General features: G+C 38.9%; 1 protein-coding gene across 4 annotated transcripts; it reads right to left on the bottom strand.

Moving 5' to 3' along the window:
* Window positions 1-2,616: 2,616 nt before the first annotated feature.
* On the bottom strand, window positions 2,617-20,948 carry LOC147491637 (uncharacterized). 4 transcript variants are annotated; one of them, XM_086568693.1, is made up of 9 exons: window positions 19,181-20,948; window positions 11,708-11,970; window positions 11,139-11,629; window positions 10,610-11,067; window positions 8,838-8,911; window positions 8,602-8,732; window positions 8,091-8,165; window positions 7,906-7,968; window positions 2,617-2,729 (listed from the first exon to the last, which is right to left on the bottom strand). In XM_086568693.1, exon 1 carries the CDS (start codon window positions 20,902-20,904, stop codon window positions 19,237-19,239), a length of 1,668 nt encoding a protein of 555 aa, XP_086424819.1. In that variant the 5' UTR covers window positions 20,905-20,948; the 3' UTR covers window positions 2,617-2,729; window positions 7,906-7,968; window positions 8,091-8,165; window positions 8,602-8,732; window positions 8,838-8,911; window positions 10,610-11,067; window positions 11,139-11,629; window positions 11,708-11,970; window positions 19,181-19,236. The 4 variants fall into 4 exon arrangements, with proteins under 4 accessions (XP_086424819.1, XP_086424818.1, XP_086424820.1 ...); XM_086568692.1 differs by lacking the exons at window positions 2,617-2,729; window positions 10,610-11,067; window positions 11,139-11,629; window positions 11,708-11,970 and having other exon boundaries at window positions 7,731-7,968; XM_086568694.1 differs by lacking the exons at window positions 2,617-2,729; window positions 10,610-11,067; window positions 11,139-11,629; window positions 11,708-11,970 and having other exon boundaries at window positions 7,731-7,968; window positions 8,862-8,911.
* Window positions 20,949-21,913: the final 965 nt, after the last annotated feature.

The following is a 21,913-nucleotide window of genomic DNA, read 5'->3' as shown; positions in this document are numbered from 1 at the left end:
AGAATTGAGGGAGGTTGTTCGTGCTAGCACGTTCCTTAATTAGGCAACCTCAATTTTTTTTTCAAGTTTCCTAGGCACTGATGGAATAGGATGATGATTTATGATGGTGTATTATGCGGGGTGTTATTAAGATGATTAAGATGAAATTTTAATTATTAGGATTTTTAATTTTAATTATTATTTTTTTAATTTTTAATTTTTAGTTTACGTAATTAATGTATTATGGAGACGTGATTACGAAACATGCAAAAAACGATAGATGTTAAAATAGAAACTAAACATACAATTAACGCATGCTAGTTTTACACAAGAAGTCTACATATGCAAATCTATGTGAATAGAAATGTGTCCTACGCATGCAATAATCTATAGCTATTGATACGTGCAACTTAAATGTGAGCTAGGGGAATGTCGAGAACGAACTCATACAAATGAATACCGCGTACGTGAATTGATGTAACATACACATACAAAAATATTCTAAGCAGGTGGTTTGAAACTACACATACATCCAAATATATTCGAATCATATTAATCGTGTTAACGTGAAGATGTAATGACGAACCACATTTATATACAAAGAGTTCTTATGCCAACACACAAACATGCAAGGTCAAACAGGTTATAGTAACAACCAAATAATATCCTTGACAAAGTTTGAGGAGTTTAAGAATTTGAAACCTGGCGTCCCGCGATTCCTTGTACACGATCGAACTAACTTTCGAGCTCGTGAACTTATTGGATAAATTGGACAAGAGAGTCCAAAAGGGTACTGAAAAGGAAAGTGGCCTGTACCTGAAAATCGGAGTGTTGATACTCCAGGTTAGTCTCGCGTGCTACTAATTTAGTCTCGTTCGAGACTCTTTTGTCAGTTCAATACTTCAAGTTCCTACGGAATACTTAAAAGCTGTCTTAATAAAATAAACAAGATCCGGTTCCACGGATATCCGTTAGTAGAAAAAGTTGGGGCAAAGCAGTAATTAATCGTTGGTATTGCAAAAGAAATGGAAATTAAAAAATGAAGAGGTAGGGGAGGGGGTTTTACGTGATGTGTTCCAGTTATTACGATAAGTCCAGAGTCCTTCCCTGGCAGCGGCGCCATTTGATAAAAACTTTTAATTGTACGTTTATTGGTTTTCTTGATTAAGTCCGAGGTCCACAGTCCGAAGTCCGAAGTCCGAAGACCAAAGTCCAAAGTCCAAAGTCCGTTTAGTCGTCCGTTTTAGTTAAGTTACCTTACTCATGTGGGTTTGGTAGGATAGGTCGAGTAAGGGATCGTCCGAACCTTAGGGCTCGGAAAAGGTTCACAACTGGAATTACCACTTTTGGTGAGTAGGATTTTAGGTTTTTTAGTTGGTTTTAATTAAATTAACGGTAATGCAAATAATGTAACTTACTACGGTGATTTTGATGTAGGTAAACAAAGATAGAGAAACAGGGAGAGAGTTAATCATACTCATGCAAGAATTATCTTTCAACAGTTTATATTACCACATCACTACATCTCTAATTCGCCTCGTGTTCGAGAGGCGGCGCCGAAAGTATTGATCCCTAGCGCATGCCCACATCTCTCGAGCGCGTCGCACTAGCATAAGGAGTTGAACTAATATTTCATCTCTCGGAATATCATTTCAGCTCTGGCTCGATTCCACATCAGCTAGACAAATTGGAGAGTCATGCGACATCATAGAGTCGCACGCGAGACATTTTGGGTTAGCGCGACGACCGTTTCTTGAGCATCGGCCTCCAAATTTGTACGATCCTCGGTCATTTTGGGACCGGATGTCTAATCTATGCCTAATTCCTAAGTAGTGATTCTAGAATATTAAAGAGTCAATCCGATTCTCACACGAAGCGGATAACCCTCCCCACGGGATTAGCTCATGGTCATTGAAAGAATAATAAAACTTGCTGTATACATTAAGTAAATAAATGCAGGACATGAATTAAACTAGAAAAGAAATGACTGTTATTAAGGGTAAAATGACTTACATTATTTAAGCTGCTAGAATGAAAATGACGGAATGTAAGTGCTAAAATAAAACTAACTAACTGCTAAGCGGATGCTAGAGCATGAAAATGCTGAAGACCGAATAATGAAGACCCTCTTACATATATATAGGTTGATTTCTCGTGAAGCCTTTAATTGGGTTTCGCCTGTTTTCTAATTGAGACATTCAAAACTTTGAATAACAAAGTTTTGTCTCCATGTGAATTAATTTGATCCAAAGTTTTGTTACGAAACAAAACTTTCATTTAATGTTTTGTCCTTTTATGTTTTGTCTTTTAGCCAATTTCAATTCAAACCACCTGCTTTGAATTGGTACGTGTCTTCTCCTATTGCAAGGTGGCACCAAATTAAGACCATCACTTGCCACCTTTATCTTTGACTCGTCATGCCTTTTGGGCTCATGAGAGCGGGTCTTCTTAGTGTGTCCATTAAGCGCCGATTTTGGTGTTTTTACGACTTTACGTCTTTGTGTAGAGTTAAATTAAGCCGTCGCTATGGCGGTTTCACTAGCCAACGTCGCATCCGGTTTATCGGATGTGAGCTTCTAAGTTTGTTGCTTCTTTATATGTGGACCTGTTTTCAGACCGGTTTTGTTTTTGGAAACTTCTAGTCGGGCTTTGTTGGGCTTCATTGGGGTTGAGTGGGAAACTTCAAATATTCCAGTATTCTCGTACTTCGATGCATGTTTTATCATTATATTCATTTTAAATGCGGAAATCTGCAAAAGTACGAAAATATAATTATTACATGATTATTAAACACATAATCGACCAAAATGCTATGTCTCTCGGGGTTTAATATTACAGTTTTGGGTGCTTATCAAATATTAACTAACATTCATATCACACCACCATATCCATCATATCACGCTAACCATATTCACATTCCTTCATAAGAAATTATATGCATCATATCATATTATATCACCACTAGGGAGTACATTCATCCCTCGTGAGTATCAGCTCACACAAACCACGTATACATTTCCTTGTAAGAAATCATGTACATCATAATACATAGATATTCATATGTAATAACTCAGTCACATGTAAAATCAATGTTTTACTTTAATATCACTCGTCTAATCATAAGAACGAGGAAAAAGTCACAACCAGGGAGTACATTCATCCCTCGTGAGTATCAACTCACACAAACCACATAAATATTTCTCATAAGAAATCATATATATCATATGCAATAGCTCCATCACACGTAAAATCAATATTTTACTTTGCTTATTAATTATCTCGTTGACTCATTTATTAAAAGACCACATTGACCTTTTAGTTCCTACTCCACGATTTGCACTACACACATTTGCCAAATCACACATATCCGTGTGCCTCACTTACACCGAGTACCACTACAAGACATATGTCCCAAGTGGGGATATCGCCTCCAGGAAACATATTTTCATCTTGTAAACTTGTAACTTGTGAGTCACAGCCATCTCTGGGCTTTCCATACACATAATCACAAAGTCTCCTTTGGGCATAATAAAATATCAGGTCATTCATGGCACATTCAATGAATACCTTGGGTCATTCCCGCCACATTCAAGGAATACTCATCATAATATTAACAGGTCATTCCCGCCATATTCAAGAAATACCTATCATAACACTAACAGGTCATTCATGGCACATTCAATGAATACCTTGGGTCATTCCCATCACATTCAAGGAATACCCACCTACATTCCCGTACATTCAAGGAATACAGCTAACCCGCAAGGCGAATGCATTAGTTCCTCTCTAAGACAGCTTTTCACATGACATCATTAGTCATAAACATTTCATTTCTTTTCTTTTCATCAAAGAGGCGTGGAGAGATCTAAAGATGTGGGCGACACATTAAATTTTCACCGGACACTTTTACACCGGATTTTTAACACTCAAGAGTTCTCATTTATTATAATATTTTCATTACAAAACAAACATCGTCTCAAACAATAGAATCATTACTAAATATTCCAAACACAATAACTAATCAACTCACCTAATTATCAATTATATAAATCATAGATATCAAAAGGTTCAATCAGGAATAACGCATTAGTTAAATGTCTCGTGATACATTTTAAACAACCACAATCACGTACACAATTAAGTACTAACATTGTACATATATAGTTGTCACAATAACTAATAACTAATATATAATATAGTGGCTGCACTTTTGCTCAAAGCTACCTACGTATCCAAATCTTTCAAGATTGGAATCAAGTCTTCATAGTTCTTATCAGCCACATAGTCAATGATATAGTTTTTCCTACATTCATCCAAATGACATTTAACTTAATTATTTAGAAACTAGGGTATGTAGACATACTTTTTCATGTAGAACTCGAAGTCCCAACCTCAGCCCATCTAGAAGAAAACTTAAGTTGAAAATGGTAAATATCCTAATTTTTCAGCAAACTAGATTTCTGACGAACTATCTTCCGAATGACACAACGCTTTCCACCGGTGTCCAAATGCATTGAAGCTTTTTGCTTTGAAAAGCTAACACATAGAACCTACTTTCTTATGTTTTACAAAAATACTCAATCTCATTCTAAATGTTCAATAACTAAGCTCAAACACAGTGTACAGAAACTGATTTCTGACGCACTGTTTTTTGCCAGTCAAACTTTCAAACACCATAATTAATTCCACGGGCCTTGGAATGTGTTGAGGCCAATTGGAATAGAAAGCATACTTCCAAATCTCTTTTTTTTTTTTTTTTTTTTTTTTTTTAAGATTCTAACTCTCACCCTAACTATTTTAAAACTGGACTTGAACACAGTGTGCAGAAACTGATTTCTGACGCATTGTTTTCTGTCAACCAAACTTCCAGACCTTATATCTATCTCCACAGACCTCAGAATGAGTCGAGGCCAATTGGGTTGGAAAGAAGATTCAGAAAACTCATTTGTTTATGTTTTGGCAAGAGTTTGAATCTGAACCTAACTATGTCAAAATGTGGTTCGAAAACAGGCATAGATTCTGATTTCTGAAGTCAAAAAATTCTGACGTGCTAACTTCCGAACACCGTAACCATATCCACAAACCTCGGAATGCGACGAGGTCGATTGGGTTGAAAAGCAGACTTCCAGACCTTACTTTTTCGTGCTTTAAAAAAAACTAATTCAAACTCTAAGTAAACCAAAATTGAGCTCGAAATCAGACCAGCGCTAACCTTTCTTAAAATTTCAGCAAGTCTATTCTTACCTTCAATTGTAATGCACAACTTTGATCTAAATTAAGCTCAAAATGTATAATTCAATATATGCAAATATAAAATATTACTACCCAACTTCTATGCAAATGTTAGTTCACGGAAGATATATTTTTAATTACAATAATGATTTATGAAGACAAATGCCCTTTGCAAAAATGTATAAAAGAACACAGTGAGGTAGAGACTGCTCAAACGCAAAGGACCCTACTTGTCATAACAGAATTACTATTATACATGAACTGATATTATACAAGCTTTTTTTTTAAGACTTTCAATTCTCCAACATGGAACTGAATACCCGAAGTTCAACAAAGTGTAATAGCCAATAAATGCAGCTTCTATGATCGACGATATCAATGAAAATGAATGCACAAGTAGCAGAAAACATCCTGGTTTTTAAAGTATATTGGCCTACCAGTTAGCATCTTAAGTGGACTAACACCCCAGATAATAGATAAATTTGTTTGAATGCACACATATGAGAAAGCAAAATAACACTCCATAACAATCAATGTGACTAAATATCTTCTGACAATCTACTCATATCTCCTAATTTCAGGTATCACAAGCGTTCAATATGCTAATCTTTAAATTCATGCATATATCGTTTCATTATTTTATTATGCAATTGCATTTATACACATACAAAGTAGGTATTTCCGATTTGTAATGATACGCTCAGTGTATAATGAACACACACATACATGCATAGATACACACATTCATGATTCATGCATAGTATCTATGCTCAGTGTTCCGGACCCCTAATGCATTATACAACATATGATATATGTCACTGACTCACTGCAAGGATGTTTCTGGATTTATAGTCAAACAATTTGAAGAACATACCATCATAATATGAAGATTTACCATAGAGTAGAGCAACCATTGCCTTAATATAGAATATGCCATAACAAACATAAACATAGAACTTGAAGGGAGAGATTACTAACCAGAAAAATATATACTAATTAATCAATCAACTAAAATATTAATCTTAAAATAAAAAGACTTAGACTACTCACTCGTGATACGCTCCTGTTGCTAGCAAATCCCCAGTAAGAAACCTCCTTTTTTTTCTTTGAGTAAAACTCTCTCTCTCTCCATTGTTTAAAACTCTCCGTGTAAACTATTGTATAAACACCATTTTTTCAAAAACCCCTTAAAAATAGGGAATGAGGTTTATCCTCTTTACCCTATCTCTTTCTAATATTTATCATTTTTATTTTTATCTATTATTATTATTATTTAACTTTATATATATTTAATTAAAAAGGAGAATAAAAATACAAGATATTGGGCCTAACACCCAATTTTGGAGAAAATGAAGTCTAGAGGACACGGTTTTTGGTGAGTAACTTACAAGGACAAATTCTACCAATTAGTAACTCACGAACTCATGATTTCAAATTTTGTAACCCTCAAAGACAAAATAAGTTGGCCTGGCCATTTTACTTTTTTTAAATGTCAATTATACCCTTTCGTGAAAATAACCCTCAAGGACAAATGGCCCGGATTTAAAATAAATATTTTCCAATTTTACTCTTTCTGTCATTTTACTATGAACAATGAGTGTTCATACCTTCTGCTGGTGTATGAATAATGATTGTTCATATCCAAATAGGTGAATGTACCTTATACAATATATTGATGTATGAACGTTAAATGTTCATACCCAAAAGACTATGAACATTCAATGTTCATAGTGAACATTGAATGTTCATACCAACATTCAATGTTCATACCCAATCAATGTTCATACCCAAAGACTATAAACATTGAATGTTCATACCCAAAGGACCAAGGACTATGAACATCAAATGTTCATACCCAAAAGATTATGAACATTGAATGTTCATACCCAATCAATGTTCATACCCAAGGACTATGAACATCGAATGTTCATACCTAAAAGACTATGAACTTTGAATGTTCATACCCAATCAATATTCATACCCAATGACTGTTAACATTGAATGTTCATACTCAAAGGACTATAAACATTGAATGTTCATATCCAAGGACTATGAACATCGAATGTTCATACCCAATCAATATTCATACCCAAGGACTATAAACATTACCCAAAGAACTATGAATATTGAATGTTCACTATGAACATCGAATGTTCATACCCAAAGACTATAAACATTGAATGTTCATACTAAATACACCAGGTCGTTTCGTCTGGGTCGGGCCGTTAATTATTTCGCGTCAGGGGTATACTTGATATTTCATCTACCCGATCTGTTTTTTATTTTCCGTCAAGGGTATACTTAAACTTTCATTTACCCAGTCCTTGAGAGTTACAAAAATAAAAAAGTGTCTTTGAGAGTTACTTTTTAAGTATTTTTGTCCTTGAGAGTCACTCCCCCCCATAAAAATAGGGGTATTATAGGTTCACACCTCGATCATGCTGGTTTGAATTGTGTGGCCTCTTTGTGTCCACTTTTAATAAAACACACTTAAAAAAAACAGAATGGCACACGTTAACTGATCAGTGAGAGCAGAAAAAGATTGAGATTAGAACTTTAGAAGTACAAAATGATTAATAAAAATCACTGATTGATAAGGAAGATTAGAACTTTACAGTAACTAAATTTGAACGACATGTTTTTTTAATATACAACTTGCGCACACTAGCTTTTCTATTTTTTTTTAAGTCTTACCAGTGGGATCCCGGGAGCTTTGAAATTTTTAAATTTCATGGCCTTAAGTACTTCCATATCAATCTGAAAAAACCATGAATATAAATCAATTAAAAGGAACTTACCCAGAATTGGGAATTACATATACAAGAACAAACAATTTCATGTCTTTGAATAACCACGAAATAAGGGAGGGGGAAGCATACTTCCTGATCATTGAACTTGACCAAACACTCCTGAAGACCCAGACGTTCCAGAAATTTATTTACATCTTCCTCAGGCTGCAAAGTTTAGACATGATTTATACACTGTTAAGGATTACAGAATGTTGTTAAGTCACGGGAAATTACTAGTGAAATAACAAACTATAGCGAAAAACTACATCTTGATGCCAATACTTTTCTAACAAATCAATTGTTCTTCTTTTCTTTTTCTTTTTTTTTAGGTTGTGCTCTTACTCCCTAACCCACTACCTCCAGATGAAGGTGGGAACCGAAAGACCACCCTCCCAACTTTTGACCACCACCTAACCTATTCTTTTCAGATAAAAGCATATTTTAACTAAAAAAAATTGAACTCCATTGTCTTATCATCAGAATAGACATATGGCTGGTCCTTTCAGCAATGAGTTGAAGGGAATAATTGCACGTAATCTACTAGGATACAAATCAAGGAAATTTACCTCTACAAGTATTTTAGAGAGAGGGAGAGGCTTACTTCATATCGATGTATTGCGCCCTCAGCCGACTCAACAAGTTTCACTCCCCGCCCTTCAGCTCTAGAATATATGTTATAGTTTTGTACGTACGTCTTCCGAGATAGCGTTTCCAAGAGATCCATGTCACCTCCTTTGGGATCCAAACCGAAGATTACCACAATCAGTAGCACATATAGGAAGAGGAATGAAGGACAAAAAAATATAGCACATGACAATTAATGGGATAACTAATAACCTTTTCTTGAAGCTTGAGGCTTACCATCGTCCCCGTTAAAATCATGCTCGCCCTGGGCATCATTTTGCCAATGCCTGAAAACAATATGAACTACAAACTCAAAAGACAGAAACTTCTTTGGAACTAACAAGTATAACAAGTCCAGATGGGGAAAGTGCATTCTAGTTCAGCTTTATATAATACTAATAGATTATGCAGCTGGTCACGGTGGTTCTTGCTATTGGGTGTTCTGGATTTCTACACTCTTGTGCTAGCGTTTCTTAAAGTGTCACTCTAGCCTTTCTTAACAACTTGCTGGTGAGGGCGGCCTCTGATTTCTTCATTGAGCACTAGTTGACAAATGGAGCGTACTGGATCAAGACCCAAGAGGGGAAGCCATTGCCACGCCCTTGGAACACTTAGTTGTTAAAGAAACTTTATCAATAAAAGTATATTTTTGTACATTCCATGCTTTTATTCACTGGAAATTCAGTTATAGTTTACTTATGTTTATTATTACAAACCACTTCGTTATATTTCATCAACAAAGACATGGAACTCGCACAGAAAGCACCACTAGTATACGCGCACTTTCAGCACTCTCATGACTCTTAACGCTCTCAGTGAGCAATACGGTTTCTTAAGCTAACATGCTCTCCATGAGTAGCACGCTCTCTTGAGCTCATAGGCTCTAGAGCCTCTCCAATTCTCACTAGTTGAAGACCTATAACTCTAAGATCAACTCAGTGAGAACACTTTCAGTGAGTAATACGCCTTCTTAAGCTAACACGCTCTCCGTGGGCAGCACGCTCTCTTGAGCTCATAGGCTCCAGAGCCTCTCCAATTCTCACTAGTTGAAGACCTATAACTCTAGGATCAACTCAGTGAGAATGCTTTCAGTGAGCAATACGCTTTCTTAAGCTAACACGCTCTCCGTGAGCAGCATGCTCTCTTGAGCTTATAGGCTCCAGAGCCTCTCCAATTCTCACTAGTTGAGGACCTATAACTCTAGGATCAACTCAGTGAGAACGCTTTCAGTGAGCAATACGCTTTCTTAAGCTAACACGCTCTCCGTGAGCAGCACGCTCTCTTGAGCTCATAGGCTCTAGAGCCTTTCCAAGTCTCACTAGTTGAGAACCTACAATTCTATGATCAATTCAGTGAGAACGCTTTCAGTGAGCAATACGCTTGCTTAAGCTAACATGCTCTCCGCTAGCAGCACGCTCTCTTGAGTTCATAGGCTCCATAACCCCTCCAATTCTCATTAGTTGATTACCTATAATTTTAGGATCAGCTCAGTGAGAACGCTCTCAACAAGTACTACGTTATACTAGGCTAGCACGCTCACTTGAGCTACCAGGTTCCACAGCCATATAGTTCTTACTAGTGGGCAACCCACAAATGAGAACATTATCTAAGACCAAAACGCTTCCCTAGGCTAATTCTCAGGCTTCGTAGCCACTATATGTCATATTCATTATGAACTAAGTAATAACTACAAGCAATTAAGCATAAGCAAAAGACATGCATTCCATAAACATTCATCAATGGAACTGCCTAAATAAACTCAGGACACCAGTTCGCGAATCCACCGATATGCTGGGACTACCCAGAAAATCCAAATCGGCATTCTTACAAATTTCTCAAATATCGAACTGCCACTTTCGTGGAAACCAATTTGTTTTGTATCTGTATCAAAAAGGCGAACTGCCTAGGCGAGCCTGAGAAACCAGCTCTATTATTTGACTCTTGTGAATAGACAAAACATTCAAACAAAAAAAAAATCAGCTTACACAGATAAGTCCAGCAATCACAGTCAAGCATCAGCAACAATGAGTTTATCAGTAGGAGCAGCGCTGGTAGAAGGGACATTACTTGCATCTAGCAATACAACAAGTGCAGCAGTACCTTCAGCCTCACGATCTTGCTTCTCCAGTAATTCAACATACATCTCCGCCAGCACAGCATGATCTTCACAAACTCGATCATATTCCCTCTGCGCTTTTGGTGCTATACTTTGACATTGCTTTGCGTACTCAGTCACGGAGGCCAGCTTTTCACGCAGATCCATCATTGAACTAACCAGCACCACTTTCTCCTCCAGCGCGTCCTGATGCTTTTTCCTCAAGGCCTTCATCTTCTTCTTGTCAACTTCCCATGTAGTACGCATCCTTAGCAACTCAGCTGTATCACTATCAACATTATCGATGCGTTGAGCGGTTAAACCCGACTTATCGTACCCAGCCAGGAACTACAAAGAAAACATCAATGTTAATATTTGCCATTCAAACAACAAGAAATCAGTACAGGTAAAAAGCTCACCAAACAATATGCCAAGTCCGTGGTCTTCAAATGTCGACTCGAGTTTTCGTCTTCAAGCTCAGCTTTATCACCATCTATCACCATTCCTTCCAGGAGGCAAGTCGCTATAAAGGTCGAATGGAAGCTACAATCAGAACGCTTGACCATACGTTTCTTCCCCATCTTTCCAACATAGAAGAAGTCGCCCCCACATCACCGAATAGCTGGGACAAACTGCCAGCAGCAGCATTGTGACCTCGACCCAGGTCGCCAGGTTCTTCCCGGTTCAAGTCATTACCCCTTCCACGACTGGGAGACCTGAACATGATACCTCCAGGTCGCTCGCGACCCTCCACCTTGGCACGTTTGCCGTTCTTTGAACCAGAGGCAGCAGCCTTGCGTTTGCCACGATTCCCATAAGGATAATTCCATCTCTTCCATCACAAGGGGAGAGGTTTCCCTCGCCCCCTCATCACCACCAGCATCTACACGTCTCCTGGCCATAGTGGACTCTACAAACAAACCAACGATTAGCGAAACAACACAAGAACACCTGTTCAAAGGAGAACTAAACATTGAAGAACACGTACTTGAGCTGATCAACAAAGAAAATGACGTCCGAACTTTGGAGAAGAACAGCTTGAACAACAAGAAGAGCAAATACATTTGATCTTTTCGTAACAGTTCTATTTATGATCAAGTAATGTACCTTTCCAAGGCACGCCATAATTACATCGAGATGCCAAACGACAAAGCCACCGACACCATCATCTCATATCCCCAACCGTTCATATTCCTACATGTGTCATGCACGTACTGATTTACTACTCCTCGCTATTTGCAACCTACATCACTAAGGGCGAGTAAAAAGCAGAACGCTTAATCAGGCTCATGATTTACTTAGCCTCACCCATACTTATCATAGGTTGCAAGAACAACCACGCATTTACAAACACAATCAGGAATATCATATTCACAACATTAAATAATTGAGCAAAACGAAGAAACATGCATTAAATACAAGCAAAAGAGCAAACTAACGGCCAAAGTTAAGCCTCAGTTCATAAACTAACCGAGCTGCTGAGTCTACTCAGGAAATCCAGCTCGATTAGCTACCGGTTATCACTTCTCGAACTCTCCAGAACAATCTGGGAGTCCAGGTCGTCCAAGTACAATACAACCAAAGAGTACTACTTAAGGTGAACTGCCCAGGTTACCCTGGGAAACCAACTCTAATGTGTCACCACTTACACCATTACAACAAAGAACAATCACTCACAACTCACAAATTCAAGACAGAGCAGACAAATTTTCAGTAGCTAGGGGATCCAGTTCACCCCCCTCAGCATCCCCATCACCTATCACAAGCAAGATACCATCAGTACCAACATTCACAAATACGTCCGACACAACCTCTTCAGTTCGGGACTCACCAACCTCCAGAGAAGTTTCAGTCAAGACAGGAGCATCACATGCATCTCCTAGCTAGTACGTTTAACACTATTATACTGGGAGCCCCATGTTCATGCTCCTCTCTAAAAGCTTTATACTCCGCTTCAAGTTCAAGGAAGTCGGCATCCAGAGCGTTGTAAGCTCGAGTCGCCTCCTGAGCGACCTCTTTACAGCGTTGGGCGTAGCTCATCACCCTGGTATTCTCTACGTTAGCAGCATCAAGTTTCTCCTCAACGGCTTACAGTTTCAGCTTGACATCCCCCAAGTCGGTGGTCAGCACAAGCTTGGCCAAACTAAGGTCCCGGTTTTCTTTCTTCAACTGCACGGTCCTCGCTCTGCGGACACGCGTCTGGACATTTTGTAGCTCTTCCTTCCCGACTTGGTGACGGACTCCTTCTCGACTCGGCGATCCGAAAGCAATCTCCTTCAACCGATATCCACTCACAAGCTACACACACAAAAAGTACAAAAAGCGGTTGATATTGGACATACAAATACAAAACCCGATAAGCACGATCCAAGAACTTCAATTACCAAACGGTGAGCCACATCCATTCGCCTCGGATTATCGGCCAAGACCGCGAGTCCAAATTCCTACGGCTACCATCAAGCGATATGTGATCAAGCGGGGAAGCCGCAACCCTACTCGACTGAAGCCGACGTCAATTCATTTCCGCGATCCGTTACACCCTTTGCTCATCTAGGAACACCACTTGGCCTCCAACTCATCATCGACCCAACGGACTTCCCACTCACCTTCCTCGAGCCCTTACGCTTTGCCACCGAGCTAGGTTCTCGGAATCGGGTGTTAGACTTCGGAGCGACCTCAAAGGTCTCCAGATCTGAGAGACCAAGGTTGGTCGCAAGCCGCGACCTAGACCTACGAGTGGCCTTACCACCAACTCGTTCAGCACCGGAGCTATCCCCAAGAACGAGCCTCGTAGCCTTGACGATTTTCGCAACCTCCTGCTCAGTCACATCAGCCTTCCTCTTCAGCGAACTGCTTCGCTCCCGAACCTTGAAGACCACCTCATCCAACTCAACGGGAGAGCTACTAGACCCCCCCTCCCCCTTCAGGTCGCCCGCCCGACCCACCAAACCCCAAGGCACCAGCACCTCCGACGGGCCGCTTAGGACCAGTACGACCTCGGTCTCGGTCTTCCCTTGCCCCCAGGTCGCTCTTACACTTTTCCATCACAGATTCACTAGATGCTTCACAAATAACCAGACCCCCGGCCTTTTTCTTCTGATTCCTCCTCTTCTCCCGAATTGCCGGACCTCCTCGTTCCACAAAAAAGTGTGCAACCTCAGGCAGCTTCGCCTGTTTCTGAGCTCGAGTTAACCGCGCAAACTTCTCGATCACCTTCCGGTCAGTTCACCTCTTGATAGCGAGCTCTACAAAAACAACAAACTGACAAAGTAGCAGTTTCAGTACATAATCAACAAACCCAGCATCAAAGAAATAAAACAATACACTGGTACCCACCAGCAAAATCACACATCCTATTCTCCACACCAAACCCTCTGGCACAGAAGTTCCCAACTAATAGCAACGACCTCTTTTCCCAAGACTCATTACTCACACCGTCTAGAACGTTTGATCTTCTTGTTCGTGTTTGCAAGCTAAAATTAAGAGCACGAAATTGCTTTACTGAGTAGTGCTCAATAATGTCAGCGACCTATATCTGGTATTCACCACTCGCGTTCAACAGGTCGAACACCTTGAGCAGCCACCACGTATTGCCCACGAACTAACGGTATGCTTTTGCCACAAAAATTCAAAATGCACGCAGTCGGCCGAGCGGTATCTTCATACCAAATTTTAACCGCCTCACGGACTATAACCCGTAGTTGATTGGGTCGTACCTATCACTCAAGACATGTACGTCCTGTCCTGGTTCGTGGATCTCCAGATCACTTACGTTTATCCTGTAAGTCTTTCTTAGATCCTTGAACGCCCTCAGCGCACGTTTGTCTACAATCCTAGGAGGTAGCCCACTAGACGCTGATCTCTCATCGAGACCTGAAGTGCTAGTTACAGCAACCACAGATTCAGAGTGTGCGTCATCTTCTCCACTCCTAACCCCGTCCCCATCACCATTTTCACTCTCACAACCAACTGACTCTTCCTTCTCTTCCTCCACATCATCCCAACCAAGAGAAACTTCATGAATCTCATTAGATCGCATGTTGTCTGAGTCAGACATCTTTCTTTTATCACTCACAACTCCCACAACAAGCAACAAAACAGACGACCTAACAGCTCAACAACAAAAACAAGAGCAAAGAAGAGAGTGGAAGATCACCAATGGCAGAAAACTAACCTGCAAATTCTTGATGTAGTAAGTTTTTCTGGGAGGAGAAGCAAGGAATGGCTCTTCAGATTACCAACGTTGGTTTTGTGTAACCGCCCCTCCAGTTCCCAAGGTGTTATGATTACAACCTAGCCCTAGTCGCACACGACTACCAAAGAGCTATCATGTCTTTTCAAATCCCGAAAAAAAAAATGGCAGCACGTTTTTCCTCAACTGCTCAAATTTGCTCACGTGCCGGCCATGTGCTAACTATCACCACACATCAGTTCGTCAGACAACACAAATCGACATCTATAGTTCGTCGGGTATTTCAATTTACATCAATTCGCCTCTTCATTCACGCTCAACACGCGCTACCGTGTTCTCTCAGCATGTCACTTCAATGTACTGCACGACCTACTGAGGGGGGGCTATGTGAGGGAGTGATATTCTCATTCAGGAATATCAAGCACGTGTTCAGCATAGTGGAAATACCACACCGACCTCCGACCTAGTTCTCCAAACTACCTTCAGAATGAACTACATCATCATTTTATGTCCACGAGCTATGAGATCGCTCTGAGACAGATCGACTCGCACATCTCTCCACAGATCGTTCAGTATCATAACTCAACCCATCTTCTAGAAGCAATCATTATCGAAGCCTGACTTACTCAATCACTTACCGCAAATTATGAACCACTGTAACCACTCCCCATCATTATAGAATTCCTACCAGCACCACTTCAACACTCTTTCTCATTCTCAACCATACATTTGTGATTGACAGGACACGTGTTGGATAGAGATTCACCTTGCCTTGCTATAAATACCTCCCATATAGGGCTGTCAATGGATCGGTTTGGGTCGGGTTCTGGAAAATCCGAACCCGAACCGATAAGAAAGTTAGGAACCCGAAACCAAACCGAACCGATAAGAAAATTGAGAATCCGAAACCAAACCGAACCGATAAGAAATATTGCAAATCGAACCCGAACCGAAAACTATAAAATCAATTAAATCTTAAATTAAATCAATTAATTTCAATCACATAATTGATAAACATATACAAAATTAATCATAAATATTACTAAAATGTCATCTTATCGGTTTGGGTTCATATCGGCTCGGTGGAGGACAAACTCAAAACCAAACCAATATCTTATCGATTCAGTTCGGTTTCGGGTCGGTAGAAAATAAATCAAATTATCCCAACCCAAACCGTTTTTTATCGATTTGGTACGGATCGGTTATCGGGTTATCGAAACCCATTGACAGCCCTACTCCCATATGAACTACGTCAAACCTAATTCTTCTCTCCTCCCAGAATCGAGAGATAGATACGTAGGCAGTTCGCTCAACAACAAACTCGGTCTTTTCCATTTCTAAACCCCTTCTCCTCCTTCCTCCTATTTGTAAGGGATAACCAAAACGCTCCTTTACAGCCCCCATCAATTAAGTGTCCGTGGCTGTCCTCCCTTATGATGAACTTAGTGCCAGTTTTTTTCTTGGGAGGATGGGGCCCATGTTCTACAAGCTCCATCAGGCATCGCCCTAATAGGTAAAATACATTTTACCAATCATAAATAAATTAAATATATGTAAATATATATTTAAAAATAAATATCAAATAAAGAAAATAATATCCCAATTGACAGACATAGTGTTGCTGCATTTCATTGTTATATGGCGTCAGTGTGTCACAGATATATGGTATGTTAAATCCAAAGAGATGGATTCGACTTTCCAATAACCGGTTACTGGGATCAAATCTCAACAACCGTTACAAGTTACAAGTCACCGTTGATTTAGATTCGAGATCCGTGTGTGCACCGAGATCTGTGTGAGACAATCCAACGGCAACTTGTAATGGTTGCTGGGATTTGATCCCAGTAACCAGTTACTGTGTAGCCGGACTCCAAAGAGATATTTCATGGCACTCCCAATTCATTAGAATTTAACAATAATGGTTGGGTTTGCACTTTGTTGTGATGACAGTTTGTGGAGAAATTTCTGCACATTTATGATTTACCCATCAGGTAATCTCTAATCTGACATTTACACATTACATGCATACCCTTGGTTGACCAGGCAGCTTATTATAAATGTGTAAGTACATATGTTAAGGATATTATATTTACAATTATAATAATGGGGCTAGCAACTACATTACCAATGAATAAATTGTCAATCTGAATTTTAATTGAAAATCAGAGGATGCATAGCTATGCCTAATTATTTTCAGATATCTGTACCACGTAACAGAATTTTGGTTTCACTAGGTATTCAAATCTCCACACTTACAAAGTATACATAACTTAATCCAGATGCAAATTTCTAGGGATCGCCAATGTTCATAAAGTTTAATCAGCCTATGTGGGAAAAGAAATAGGGAAATGGGGTGGCGGTGGGGGTGGGGGGTGAAGATCTACAAATTAAAAGGAAACAAATCCTCGGTCTAGGCAGTGGAAGGAAATTTAGGGGTTACTCTTTTGTTGTCTATTGTGCTTTTTGTTGCTATCTTCCTTTGTTTGCTTTTGCTTTGTAGTACAGAATATATATAGGTATAAGCACCCTAAATTATCTTAACCTGACGTGGCATCCCACAATGCTTAGCTGAAACATGAATCAGCAAGAAAGCCTTTGTGGCACTCTCTAAACGCCTAGCTGATCTACAAGTCAGTATGAGATCTTACATCGTGTCTACAAACTCCTAGCTGGCACTTTAGCTAGACAGAAGAACATGGGGGTCGACAAGGATATTGTGGTCTGCAGGGTCACGAAATGCCAAACTACTCTGCTTCCAGTGCATAGACCAACACGTCACTGTACGCCTTGTGGCACCGGGCAGAGTCGCCACATCCGGCACCGCAAGGGCTGAGACCAACGCGATAAAGAGCTGATGTGGAATACTTGCCAGTTATGTCCATGCCGCTTCTTTGTATGTGAGTAGCATGTGCTTACCTGCCTACATCAAAAGCTTCCACTATAAATAGTGGGTGAGAGAAGCACAACTTACACAAGCTCATTACATTCTCTCTCCTATTGATCTCAGCCTTCCTTGGCATTTCACCTTCAAACCTCAGGCAACTTTTCTTTGTCAACACTTAGTTCTTTTGCCGTTGAAGTCCTTACCAATACCTACAATGGGCCTTCTTGTATAACTCAATGTCAGATCAAGTGACAGAGAAAAACATTTATGTAGGGTCAACTATTGGTAGGAAGTAATAGATTTTCATAAATGGGCTAACTAGTATTACCCCCACTAGATGAGCCAATTAGGATTTCTCCGCACTAGATAGGAAATTACCCTCCAAATACACTGAAAAAAACACACGGTCAACCCATGATATCAATCTGTGGGCACCTGATAACCCTTCTATTGTGGAAAATGATTCTCAAGTGAGTTCAAAGCTAAGAGTGAACAATACTGAAGTTTGAGATGGCGTAGAGGAATTCTTGAAATCAATACCAACATGAGCAAAGAATCAGCACTAAAGCTATTAACTCGGTCATTTATACTTTTTATGAACAACAGAATCAAAAGTCCTTCATGCAAAGTTAAAGAGAGAAACAAACAGAGGAAGTATATTGTCTAGGAGGATTTGGAACGCTGAAAAGTTTAGTAGCTTTGTTGATATTGTAATCTTGTAGATGCTGATGAAAGGCACCCTAACATTCAATTCTGAGGCTCTTCTGAAAAGGTTGCAACATCTTTATCTGCTGCACAATGTCAAGATATCGTGCACTTATGAAACTAAGTGCATAAGTGTATTGATGGGGAGAAGAGATGTATCCTTGTGTACGATGTCTAACTGTTTTCAATATGTTGTGACTTGTGATAGTGACTTCATTGGATATTGTAACACTTTTCAGGTGATGTAATATGATCCCAGTTGGAAAACAAGTTTGCTATATCTGGCAACTAGTTCAGCTTATTTAGTACACCAATGGTGGCATCCTTTTCTGAGTATTTGAGGCATTGACTAATTTTAATTGAAAATATTCTAAGGTATTGTTGTGAAGAAATTTATGTTATTCAGCTTCATCAGAAAGATATTTTGCTCTAGTGCATGAGCACGTACGTGAAGTCTGGGCTTTGGGGGTTCATTGCAAACACTGTAAAATGTCAGAAAAATGGTATATATGATTTCTTTTATCCCACCCACCCCACCACCAGAATTTCCTTTATTTTTCCCAATTTTGCTAGCAGTCATGATACATTTGGACCAACACCACTAAAAACAGACGAAAAAAACAGCTTTACTAGATTAAGACCATGGATACAAATTCAGCAAATGACAGAATTAAAAGTACCTTAATCTCACTCTTGATGTCTCACCAATCGATGTTCCCCAAGTTGTGTTCTGATCCTATTTTTCTTTTGCTGTTGATCCTTCTTCTGATGTGTAGCCTTCTTTTACCATGTTCCTCCATTTATCCTTGAGGTCAACGGGGGTACGAGTTTCGTGAAATACATGACAACCATATTCTAAAACATTCCTCCAAGACAAGTTTTCCCTACACTTGACTGAGAATATCTTCACAGCTTCCTCCAGCTTTTCCTCTTCTTCATGACTCCAAGGAAGTTTTTTACGCCTTGAATCAGGTATTGCTGGGTTTGAGGAGTACTTAGTTGATCTAGTACACCTTACAGACTTTCTGGAGACAATCTTATCTTCATTATGATTTACAGCAGTTTCCGCTTGGCCTACATTTATTTCAGAAGACAACTTCGACTTGTGCAGCATATCCACATTCTTTTGTCGTTTATATCCAAATTCCATAAAAGGGTTAGCACTCTTTGTGCTTTTGCAGTGTGATTTACTAGTCTCCAATCCAACATTAACTTCTGAGTGCCTATGTGGTTCATTCTCTCTTATGTCTTCACCCATTTCAGACACCCCCTTCTCGCTGTTGTTTTCTTGGTGTCTAGGTTGACAAAACCGCTGACTAAGTGGAACTGATTCTTGATCTCCACTATACAAATTATCATCTCTTTCGGCAACTGGAGCCTCTACTGCTTCTACTTTCTCTTGAAGATCAACATCCATATCCTTACTTTCTTGGAAATCAACTTCTTTCCCACCCCTTCTCCTTCTCACTAAATTTCCATTCACATAATCATCTTCCACATTGTTATGCCCATGACTAACTACACCTTCCTCTCTTTCTACATTGTCCCCTTTCACCGCACTAAGTTTCCCACATTCCTTAGAATTATCACCCAATAAACTTTTATTCTTAGTACATTTCTCAACCCTTACTAGTCCTACTTCTTGTTCTTGAACTTTCACATTAACCCCTTCACAGAATGTATCATCTACTCCTTCTACCCCAACAACCGATTTTTCAATAACAATCCGTTCTTGTTCAACACTGTCCCCTTTTGCCGAACTATGTCTCCCACATTCCCAAATTATATTACCACCCACTAAACTTCTAGTATTAGTACATTTATCAGTTCCTACTACACCAACCCCTCCGCTGAACTTACCAGCTACTGCTTCTACCCCAACAACTGATTCTTTCACAACAACCCGTTCTCGTTCTTTCACCGTACTACTTCTCTCGCATTCCCAAGACTTATCACCCACTAAACTCTTATTAATAGTACATCTCTCAGTATCCACTACTTGTTCTTGATTTTCCGCACTAACCCCTTGGCCACTTTTATCAACTACTGCTTCTTTACTACTATTCCCACTCTCAATGATACCAGCATTTATAAACAAAGTTAAATTTCTCCTAGCTAATCTAGCCCTGTTCTTTGCAACCATAAGTTGATTTTGCAGTTGTTCATATTCAGTAAGTGCTTGTTTATAAGAACAAGATGGACAATAAAATTTACCACTAATATCAAAACAAGGTAAGTTACATTCATGAAATGTTAACATACAGTCATTACCATTGCATGTTACAACTTCCTGCTCTCCAGTTGAAACAGTAACAGAAGCAGCAGCACTGTTGTCGGGTTCAAAGTTGTTATCTTTGTTACCATTGTTGAGAAGGGGCATTTTTTTCATGGCATGGGAAGACATGGCCGACCAACTTTTTTCGGAAGAAGAAGAAGAAGATAAATTTTTAGTGAGGATAAAAACAGTGAACATGAACTGAAATATATCGTAAGTTTTAAATATCAGTAATCTCGATTTTTAAATATCATAAGTTTTCACGAAAATAGCGACTGGACACGTGGTTAGGTGAAGGTGCGGGTGAGTTGTTCACCAAATGAACGCAACTGTCCCATATACCATTTACTATTTTCTTTGATATATATACAGGCAATCTTAAAATTAAAAATACATATTTATTTTAATTTAAAATAAATACATAAGTAAAATTTTATCTAGAAAATGAATTTAAATCTAATTTTTTGTGGATATCATCTACTCACCATAAACATCATTTCTACAAAATTTCAACTCATTTAGAAATCTCTAACTTAGGCAAAAGATAATTGCAAAAATACTATTTTCTAGACTGTTAGATTTTTTTTTAAAGATGACAACAATTTTTAGCTAGATTATAGATTTCCAAATGTGCTCAAATTTTGTGGAGATGATATTTATGATATATAGGTAATACCCACAAAACATTAGATTTGAATTCATTTTCTAGGTGATGTTTTACTTACGTACTTATTTTTACTTTAAAATAAGTATGTACTTCTAAGATTGGGTCTATTTATTTATTTATTTTATATGAGTAGGCTTCCAAAGTTGTAAGAAAGTGTCCCCAACATATTTTTTGGATTTGAAATTATAATTTTCCGATAACAACTGAGATCAACGTTCAAACTTTTCACATTGAAAGCTCTGTTTAATTCATATGCATATTGGTCAGTAATCCAACAATCTTTATCTTCAACTGATGATACGGTTGTCTGCTCCAATGTAACAATCAACAGACTAACAATCATCTTTGTACACAAATTTTATATCGAAATTTGAAAAAGATGAGGTTTTGCGACCATGTTATTAACTACAATTATGTTGAGAAAGATTCAAAGTGTGTAGTGGTTAAAGGAATCTCATGTTCCCTAAAGAC

This window comes from Coptis chinensis, chromosome 6 (assembly GCF_015680905.1).
Source record: "Coptis chinensis isolate HL-2020 chromosome 6, ASM1568090v1, whole genome shotgun sequence".
Classification (NCBI taxonomy): domain Eukaryota; kingdom Viridiplantae; phylum Streptophyta; class Magnoliopsida; order Ranunculales; family Ranunculaceae; genus Coptis; species Coptis chinensis.
This window is presented reverse-complemented; position numbering and strand designations above follow the sequence as displayed.

Excerpts from the sequence above, each read along its gene's own strand:
- LOC147491637 (XM_086568693.1), bottom strand. The coding sequence starts at position 20,904 with ATGTCTTCCCATGCCATGAAAAAAATGCCCCTTCTCAACAATGGTAAC.